Consider the following 10,411-nt stretch of genomic DNA (forward strand, 5'->3'; position numbering starts at 1 on the left):
GTCGGGGGACTGGTGGTGAGCGCGCAGGGCGTGGGCGTGGGCGTCTTCCTGGCAGCCTTCATCCTTATGGCCGTGGCAGGTAACTTGCTTGTCATCCTCTCAGTGGCCTGCAACCGACACCTGCAGACTGTCACCAACTATTTCATCGTGAACCTGGCCGTGGCCGACCTGCTGCTGAGTGCCACGGTGCTGCCCTTCTCGGCCACCATGGAGGTTCTGGGCTTCTGGGCCTTTGGCCGGGCCTTCTGCGACGTGTGGGCCGCCGTGGATGTGCTGTGCTGCACGGCCTCCATCCTCAGCCTCTGCACCATCTCCGTGGACCGGTACGTGGGCGTGCGCCACTCACTCAAGTACCCAGCCATCATGACCGAGCGCAAGGCGGCCGCCATCCTGGCGCTGCTTTGGGTGGTAGCCCTGGTGGTGTCCGTAGGGCCCCTGCTGGGCTGGAAGGAGCCTGTGCCCCCTGACGAGCGCTTCTGCGGTATCACCGAGGAGGCGGGCTACGCTGTCTTCTCCTCCGTGTGCTCCTTCTACCTGCCCATGGCGGTCATCGTGGTCATGTATTGCCGCGTGTACGTGGTCGCGCGCAGCACCACGCGCAGCCTCGAGGCGGGCGTCAAGCGTGAGCGAGGCAAGGCCTCTGAGGTGGTGCTGCGCATCCACTGTCGCGGCGCGGCCACGGGCGCCGACGGGGCGCACGGCATGCGCAGTGCCAAGGGCCACACCTTCCGCAGCTCGCTCTCCGTGCGCCTGCTCAAGTTCTCCCGTGAAAAGAAAGCGGCCAAGACGCTGGCCATCGTCGTGGGCGTCTTCGTGCTCTGCTGGTTCCCTTTCTTCTTTGTCCTGCCGCTCGGTGAGTGACCCCTCTCCCACCGGCCCCTCCTGTTCTCCTTGAGCCTATGGCGGTGTCCTCGTGGCACCCAGACTTGGGCGACCCCCACCTGAACCTGGAAGGCTGGCTTAGCAAGTCCTGAATCTCCTAAGAGGCAGGTGTGCATGCACCATTTTGTGGAGTGCCAAGGAGAGGGTCTTCATCCTCGCCAGGTTTGTTTCACAGGCTTCTAACTTTTCTGTCCTTCCCTTCTTCTCTTCCAAGCCTTGAGCTTATGCTGCTGGCCCCTCTAAAAATAAAACGTCTGTGAAAATCTGGGCGGGCATCTGCCCATATGTGGTCGGCAGTGTATGTGTCCCCCTACAGATCCCCCTCCCGGGAGGTGGGTGCACAGAGTGGGTGGGCCTACATGTGTTCATTCATGGGCAGCAAGCCCTGGCCAGTCAACAGGTACACTAGCAGATGCCGGAAGCCACCCGCTTTTCCCCAGCACTCATTCAGTTTGGAAGCTGGCCCCATTTTGAGACCCTCCCCAGCTGTGTTTCTGAGTGCCCTGGGCTCTCATTTCTGAAATCCCTTCTTGGAAAGGAAGGAGGTTGTGTAGCGATGAGAAACGCAGGGATAGGGATAAATTATCAAACAGAAAGTTCATATTGTTAATCATTATTTGTTGAGCTTACTGAGTCCTTGAGCTCTTCCGGGGAACTTTCCTGCTTCTTTCACAAGCTGCCCTGCAGTCCTGGGAGGTGGGCAGCGGTTTTCAGAGGCCGCCTCCTACCCCTTGCGGCCTCTCTTGGAAGCCCCGGGTCGGGGACTGGAGGCTGGACCAGTGCAAGGAGTAGAGGGGTAAGAGCATCTCTGGGGACGAATTTGCCGGGAGTCAGATCCACCCATGGCTGCAACCTCTGTAGGCCCAAGCTGGGCCTTCTCTGCCTTTCCCAGGCCTGGACCCTTCCACACTGCCAGGCTGAGTCAGGAAAGAGACAATGGCCTCCTTCCTGTGCCCCCAAAAGCCCTTTCCACACTGCAGCCACAGTGAACTTTATATATTATAAATTAGATTTGTCACTCTCCTATTAAAAGCCCTCAGTGCTTTCCCACTGTCCTGAGAACAAAATCCAAACTCTCTATTATCACCTATGAGAGGGTGACCTTCAAATGCGTTGTTGTCCAAACCAAAATAGGACACTATGAATATTTATACCAGGACCACAGGCTAGAACTGGGGCCGTGCAGACATGTGGTCCCCCTTCCTACAATGGAGATCTCAAATGAGAGCTGTCTCCCTCTCTGCACTCTCCCCCTCTGCCCTCATGGCCTTGCCGCTTCCCTCTGCTCTGGGTTCCACCCCTCTGACCCTTTCCGGGTTTCTTGCCGGACCCCATGCCTGTCCTCAGGCCTTTGCACTTGCTGTTCTCTCTGTCTTCACTGCCCTTCCCAATCCCTCCTGGCCAACTCTATCCTTTAGGTCTTAAATGTTCCCTCTTCAGAGGGACCTTCTTGGACCCTTGACCCTCAGTCGTGTCCTTGTTTTCTCCCTTGAAACACAAGGTTCTCTTCCTTCACTAGATCATCGGTTGTAATTACATCTGTGTGCTGCTTGGTGTATTTCTGGAACTGGCCCAGAAGCTGTGTGAGGGCAGGGCGGTGTCACCTGGGTCATCACTGAGTCCACGGCACTCAGCATGGTGCCTGGTATGTGGGGAGCAATAGAGAGCACAGCAGTGGGGACTACAGGCTCTGGCGCCAATCCCAGCTCTGCCTCTCTCCTGCTAGCTGTGTAACCGTGGGCAAATCCCTTAACCCCTCTCTGCTTGCTTTTTTATCTATAAAATAGAGAAGAGGTGATGGTAATAATGCCTATCTATAGGGCCATCATGGAACTGTAGCTTTTGTAGTGGATACTCGATACAGGGTAAGGAATGAATAAGTAACCCTTGAAAATCATCCAGCCAAAGGTTGTTGCAGGGATGGGGCAAGCAGCCGAACCTAAGCAACACACTAAGAGAAGGAGGTAAGTAAGCAGGGAGGAGAAAGTTGGTGCCCACCCCTTTAGACATCCAAGCCCATCCCCTAGGCCCATCGCCCCAACCCCTGCTCCAGCCTTGCACAGGCTTCTGGGTACCCTCATTCAACCCCTGTCCCTTGGTTCACACTGGGCTCCTGTAGGGAATGCCCAACCTGTGTAGAATGCCAGTTCCCTGGGTTTTTTTCCTTTTAACTTCCTTTAAAATTTTAGTTTAATGCACAAATGAGGAGAAAACAATAACACAAGAATCCACATAATCCAAGAATACATAATGTAATCACGTATATTGAACAGATGTTAATATTTGGCCATATTTGCCTTAGACCCCTTCCTCTCTCTTTCCAAATAAATAGAACAAGCATAACTAGATCCCCTCCTCCTGTCCCTTCCTCTTTCTCTCCCTGCCTCCCCAGAGATAAATCTGGAGTTTATCACTCTTATACAGATGTTTATACTCTTGCTACAAACATCTGTATCCATAATAATATATTGTTTTGTGTGTCTTTGAGATTTATATGAATGGCATCATGCCATGCATATCATCATTCTTCAATGTGCCATTTCACCCAACATTATGTGGCTGAGATTTATCCATGCTGGGCCATTTTCACAGCAGTACATTTGAGAGTATTCCACAGTGCGTTGATCCTGCTGAATGTTAGGTTTTTCTACCTCTTCCTTGTTCCAGTCAACACTGCAAAAGGCCACTGTTTTCTTTGAGGTCCACATCACATGACTCCCTCTTCCAGGAAGTCATCCCTTAGTTTCCATGACCTTTGCTCCTTGCTGGCACGCACAGCTCTTTCTCAATCCTTACATTTCTGCTGTGCCTCACATATGATGTAGGGAATTGGGGGGTGGAGGAGGCCCTACCTCCTCCTTCCTAATGGTCTGTGCTGCACCAGGCTTCTCAGGGCACCTTTCCGAGTGCCTCAGAGCAGAGCCCAGGGACACTGGTAGAGCTGAATTGAGTTGAATCTGGCAATGATGAGCAAACAGGACAGAGGCCAAACAAGGAAACAAAATATTACAATCTGCCCCAGTATGGCTTAGAGGGCAGAAGCAGCAGAGAGGGAGGGCAGAGCTCATTTGGAGCAGGAGGGGTCTGAGGTTGTGCAGGAAGGAGAGGAGGCCAGGAGGTCCTGACATCCCCAGCATGAGGCCCAGGCCTGGGAGGAGGGATACACCTTTAAAGGAACAGGGAACACGGAGCAGCAACTTTTGGGGGAAATGTGGACCCCCAGGGGCTGGCATTTGTTGGTATGGAGATACCAGGTATGTGGTAGGGGATAGAGAACATTGGAAACTTGGATGCAGGGATCAAAGATTGGGATGGTTGCAGGAGCATGGGGTGCAGTCTCCCAGAAAGAGGAGGGGAGAGAAGAGAAGAAAGGATCTCAGGACAGAGCTTCGGAGAGCATTGATGCTGAAAGACCCAAAGGAGGTAGAAAAAGAGGCAGCCAGGAGGAGCAGGATGGCTGTTGAGGTGGTACCTGCCTTCTCCCACGTTCTGATCACCACACCAGCTGTGACAGCACCAGAGACGGAGAGATTGAGAAACAATGTGTATGCCAGCAAGAAATGGGCCCACATAGGCCCTGGAAGTAAAGGCACCCAGTAGGGCCGCAGCAGACCTGGGGTGCCCTCACTCACACTTCCGCACACGAAGCCAGGTGGTAGCAGCAGCCACAGTGGCCTGGAGGGCATCAAGAGCCTCAGGGAAGGGCCTGGAGTCCCAGAAGAACATTGGCACTGTGAACCATGGGCTGTTACCTGTAAACCTGGAATGCTGTGGTCAGGCCAGAGAGGCAGCACCACAGGCAGGCTGTCCTGAACAGTGGGGGCATCTAAGGACCCAAGTCACTGGCTGGGAGAGACTGGGACACAGATGTGGCACCTAAAATCCAGAGAATCCCAGAGAGTAGCTGGGGATCATCCCCCACACTTCCAACTGCCCCACTTTCCCTGTGAGGACAAACTGCAGGGCATGTCCCCAAGGCAGGCAGAGGGTCAACGAGCACCTTAGACCTCAAGTGCCCCGATGCTGCGATTTCAGGGAGCAAGGCCAGGGAGGGCAGCACCGGCTCCTCTGGGACCCCCAGGAAGCTGCTGGTGCGGGGGGTGCGGAGGTGCATGTAGAACTCCCCTCGCCTAGAGAGAGGGGAGGGCACCCTCCTGCCGCGTTCCATGGTGATGTCCAGTTGAGCCATCTGCTCCGTGCATAGTGACCCACGACAGTCCTGTTCCTGCCTGTGACCGGGGGGATAGCTAGTAATGCTCCGCTTTCAGTCAGAGATGCTCCACTTTCAGTCAGAGGTGCTCCACTTTCAGTCAGAGGTGCTCTGCTTTGGAGATGGAACGTAGGGACACCAATCCCTGGGGCCTGTGGAGGAGGCGCTCTTGGCAGCCCCGCCCATGCCAGGTACAATCCCCTACCCTCACCGCAGCAAGCTGGTGCAGGGCTGGGTGCCATGGAAAATCACAGGGAATTGTCTAAATCTGCCCTCCTCAATGGGATCCTTCAGCCGGATGCCCTAAGGAGCCCAGACTTGCAGAGTGAGTGTGGGAGGGGCCGCAGTGAGAGCCTGCTGCTTGCGGGCTTCCAGGGAGGACCCAGAGAGAGGGGGCGTGGCTGGGGCGGGGCTGCGTCTTTGGGACAGGTAGGCCGGTTGGAAAAGTCCCTGATAAAAGCCTCTGCAGCCTCTGCGCCGAGACACTTCGTGCGAGAATCCCCTACAGGTCTAGGCCAGTTGTTTGGTGTAGAATGCAGATTATCCTCCCTGTGGGTGTGAGGGGTACCGGAGGGGCTGGGGAAACCCTGCCCCAGGCAAGCAGCCACCTGCAGAAAAGCTTCCTCCTCTCCCAGGAGCCTCCAGAGGCCGTGTGCCTCCTGCCTGTTTTCATGGCAGCAGCATCTCACTGCGTTTGGCTTTGGGCTGCCTGGCAAGCGTCCCCCAGGCATGCCCAGAGGTGGACTGTCTGCCGAGACCTACATACACACACAAATACACACACACACCAGCCCCACCCCAGTCATTCCTAGTGACCACTCACAGACCCCAGGCCTTCAATCCCAGCTCTCTCCTGTTGGGCAGGTCACCGAGCATCACTGACCTCCGCCCTCCAAATGCCATCCACTCAAAGCAGCCCAGAGACTCAGAGCAAAGGGCCCCCCTTCAAATGCACCTCAAGGCATACAAGCTGGGCAGAGGCTCTGATATCAGAAGTCCCAGGACAGCCCAGCCAATGTCCCACTCCAGCCATCCGTGAGCCACACCTGAGCCTCTCTCCTATCTTGTCAGTCTGTGCTCTGTGACAGTGACTGTGTCCATCACCACCCCCAGACTTAGATGTCCCATGTACTCCTGAAACAATGCATGAACTTTTATCACAATGCACTGTAATTGTCAATATTCAGATATGTATCATGAAGTGTGAGGGCAAAGGGAACTACGCATATGTAGGCACAGGAGTAGCAAGCAGGATTGCTGGGTTGCTATGTGGTTTGGGAGACCTAAAATGTGTAGCCTATGAGAAGAGGGGTCAAGAGATGAGGCCAGTTGCCAGCTGCAGGAGAATGGATAAATAAATCGTGTATTCATAGACTGGACCACTGTACAAGGAAAAATAGCAAACTACTGATGCACACATGGATGAATTTCATGGATGTTTACACCGGGCAAAATAAGCCAGATGTGAAACTAAAAGTGTACACACCTTATGATTCTGTGTAGATGAAGTTCAAAAACAGGGGAAACTTATCAATGGTGATAAAATCCAGGATAGTGGTTACCCACCTGTGTGTGTGCAGTGAGTGTACTAACTGGAAGAGAATGCTAGAAAACTTTCTGAAGGGCTGGGACAGCTCCATACCTTGACCTGGGCAGTGATGACATTGGTGCATGCATATACAAGGCCATCAGGCTGTGTGCTTCGGATACACATGCTTTCTAAATTTAACTGTCTACATGTTATGCCTTCGTTACAGCTAGAGAGAAGGCAGGAAGAGGCAGGAGGGAGACTGTGAGCCATGCTTAGTGATTGGTGTCCAAGCTGGAAGGCATACTTTGGTGGCCCCGTGTGGAGAGTGGATTATGAATATGTCTGAGAGTCGGCCAGGTGCTAAAGGACTCATCTCCACAGGCTGCCTGAGGCTGTGCGGGGGTCTGTGGATGAAGGGGAGAGGCGAGGGGGTCCTTTGTGGTAGGTCCTCAGTAATGGCATCATTGTCTCCTGGCCCAAAAGCCTGAAGAAAGGGCTGGCATTACATCTCCTGTCTGTGCTTTTGTGGCACCTGGCACATAATAGGTGCTCAGTAAATGTGTGCAGAAGAAGGAAACGGTAGAACCCATGTTCTGTTCCCATCCTGCCATGCCAAGGATCTGGGTGGCAAAGCACAGCCCTCCATTTATTTATTATTTTAATTTTCTTTTATTGTGGCAAGAGCATGTAGCATGAAAACTACCCTTTTAACACACTTTTAAGTGTAAATATCATATCATTAACTACAGCACAGTGTTGTATATCAGATCCCTAGAACTTATCTATCTTGCCATACTGAAACCTTATGCCCATTGAATAGCAATTCCCAATTTCCTGGCCCCCTTTCTTCCCTGGAAACCACCATCCCGCTCTTTGAGTCTATGAATTTGAGTATTTTAGAGACTCCCATATAAGTGGAATCATGCAGTATTGCTCCTTCTGTGACTGGCTTATTTCACTTAGCATAACAGCCCTCTATTTAAAGACAACTCTTCTTATCTGTCATGGGTTGGGGGTGATTCCCCATTTTTGTGACCTAAAAAAAACTTTAACAGAACAGTTAATATTTATTGGGTGATTATTATGAGTAAACAATGAGCTAGGGTTGGGGTTTTTTCATGTTTTTATCATGAAAAGTTTCAAACAGATACACTGGTAGAAAGAACCCCTGTTAGTATAATGAACCCCCGTGTACCTGTGACCCAGCTTCAACCCAAAGCTAACCTCAATTCTTTCCATCCTCACCCACTTTCCCGTCACTCCAGATTATTTTGGATTTGTTTTGTTTTGTTTTGTTTTTTGAGATGGAGTCTCTCTGTCTCCCAGTATGGAGTGCAGTGGAGCAATCTCAGCTACTGCAACCTTCGCCTCCTGGATTCAAGTGATTCTCCTGCCTCAACCTCCCAGGTAGCTGGGATTATAGGCGTGCACCACCATGCCCAGCTAACTTTTGTATTTTTAGTAGAGATGGGGTTTCACCATGTTGGCCAGGCTGACATCTAACTCCTGACCTCAGGTGATCCACCCGCTTTGGCCTCCCAAAGTGCTGGGATCACAGGCATGAGCCACTGTGCCCAGCCACTGTAGATTATTTTGAAGAACATCCAGATACAGTATCCCTTCATCTGTAAATCCTTCAATGTATAGTTCTAGAAGATAATAACTGTAAAAAAAAGGCCACAATTCATTATAAAACATAAAATAAAATCATTTAATATCATCAAATATCTACTTAGTGTTGAAATGTTGCTGTCTGCCTCGTAAATTTTTGGTTGGTTGGTTTGAAGCAGAATACACAGAAGGAGCACACATCACATGTGGTCGATTTGCCTACTAGGTTTCTTTACTTGGTAAGCCTCCACTGCCTTTTTTTCTTTCCATTTATTCAGTGAAGAAACCAGATTGTCCCCAGGTGTATCCCACAGTCTGGAGTTTGCATCTCCACAGTGCCATTTAACATGTCCCTCTGTTCCCTATACTTCCTGGGTGCAGGTTTGGTCTGGCAAGAATTCTTCTCTTTTGTGATGTCAAGATTGACCAGAGTTCATGTGCTGTCAGCCTGCTCTGTCCATTACAAAGTGACCCATCAGCCTTTCACCCGCTGGTTTTGGCAGCCATTGACCATGGCCTGGACCCGTTATATCACTGGTGCTTGAAGTAGGGATGTTCTAATCCTGTCATTCCTTCTGCATTTATTCACTACCATTCTAAAATGATTTCACCACTAACTGTTTGGTTTAAATAGAATCTGTACAGCAAAGGCAGGGAAGATGTTCAATATTCCTCTTTATTTATCAGAGGAAGAGTCAGTTCTCTAGCATTCTTTCCAGACGTGACCACTGAGACTGTTTTAGTACCATGGTAATGTCATTATTTTTAGACATCTTTGCTGTTCCAGCACATCACAGACATCATTGTTTTGGGCTTGGCCAGCGGGTACTCCTTCCAGTTGGCTTCTGAGATCTTTGGCAGAACCTGGAGCATCTTGAGCTCTTCTTTACTTTCTGGTCTGATAAGATGCTTCAGGTTCAGCTTGCATTTTTTTCTGCCCTAGACCTGGAATTAGCCATTTCTCTAAAGAGCCCTAGTCTCTTTAAATGGAAGATGACTGTCTGAGCTGTTCATTGATACTGAGTTGGTCACTGATTCAATGGACAGATCTAGGAAATACATTTTATTTTTGGTAGAAGAAAAACACAACACTGTTGGGGGCTTCTGTCCTTGGGCATATATTCCTCCTCCGCCTCCCCTGAAGATCTTGTCCTCTGCCCAGCTCCTGCTATGTTTGTTCCAAACATCCGACGAACTGTTGATCACCCTGCTCCATTCATTAAAGATCTGGGCGTCGGAATCACACTGTTTTCTCCCCACTCCCACCCCTACCCTGGTCGTCAGTGTGACTCCACTGTACTGAGGATGACTCATGATGACACTCTGGCCTTGAGACTACAGTGACCTTCCCCTCCTCCCCTCCTCCAAGGCCTATGCCCTGGTCCGTGTGCCCATTTTAATCTCCCTCCCCCAGAATTCTCAGTGAAGCTCTTCCTCCTGAGTCCATCTGCTCCTGTCCTCCCTGCTTGGCTCCCATTACACCTGCTTATCAACTCCAGCCTTGACCAGGCCTTCAACTCCCTGCCCTCACCTTGCCTCCCAGTCGATTACGCATCCCTTCCTTAGCCAGCTCGCATGATCTGTCGCCTCATCCTCTCTTGCCGTCTTTAATTCCCTCACTTCCTCCTAATTCTGTAAGCCCCAGATCCTGAATTACACCATTCCTCCCTATGATGTCCTGGTAAATTTTTAACAATTGGCTCTGAGATGGAGGCTGATTTATAGCGTCTGCCTATTTTCATGGTGTAAATATTCCAAAGAGAGATCACAGCATTTCTGAAATTGTAGCAAACTAGTGCAAACCAAGGTCTAGCTGAGCACTTGCTGGAGAAAAGTCACACTTTCCATAGTCAGGCTGCTGCCTCGATGTAGCCCTCAGGGTCTCCCCAAAAGTCCTGCAGATTCTCTATGAGCTCTGACTCTCTCTCAACCCTTTTTCCTTTCTAAGGAGCCTTACTCTTTCAGTTACTCCTCAACCGTCTTTGTCTCCCACCTGTCTCCTGTCCACACACACAGCACATCAACATGTCCAGAGCTTTCTTAAATATTCTCCCTCAATCACGTGGACCCCTTTGTCCTCAGCCTTCCCCCACTTAGTGCTGTAGTCTTTCATATTCTTTGCTACTTACTCTCTTAATCTTTTTTTTTTAAAGATTAGTAGCTGCTTTATTTTATTT

The 10,411-nt window shown here is 50.9% G+C and overlaps 1 protein-coding gene across 1 annotated transcript in view; it reads left to right on the forward strand.

Annotated features, from left to right (window-relative positions):
* Window positions 1-6: 6 nt before the first annotated feature.
* The window catches only part of ADRA1D (adrenoceptor alpha 1D), a 27,865-nt gene continuing 17,460 nt past the window's right edge, over window positions 7-10,411 (forward strand). Inside the window, exon 1 of the mRNA XM_011943277.1 lies at window positions 7-853. Coding sequence (XP_011798667.1) covers window positions 67-853 — 787 coding nt within the window. The 5' untranslated portion in view covers window positions 7-66. The remainder of the gene's footprint in view (window positions 854-10,411) is intronic.

The sequence above is a fragment of the Colobus angolensis genome, unplaced genomic scaffold, assembly GCF_000951035.1.
Source record: "Colobus angolensis palliatus isolate OR3802 unplaced genomic scaffold, Cang.pa_1.0 Scaffold219, whole genome shotgun sequence".
NCBI lineage: Eukaryota > Metazoa > Chordata > Mammalia > Primates > Cercopithecidae > Colobus > Colobus angolensis.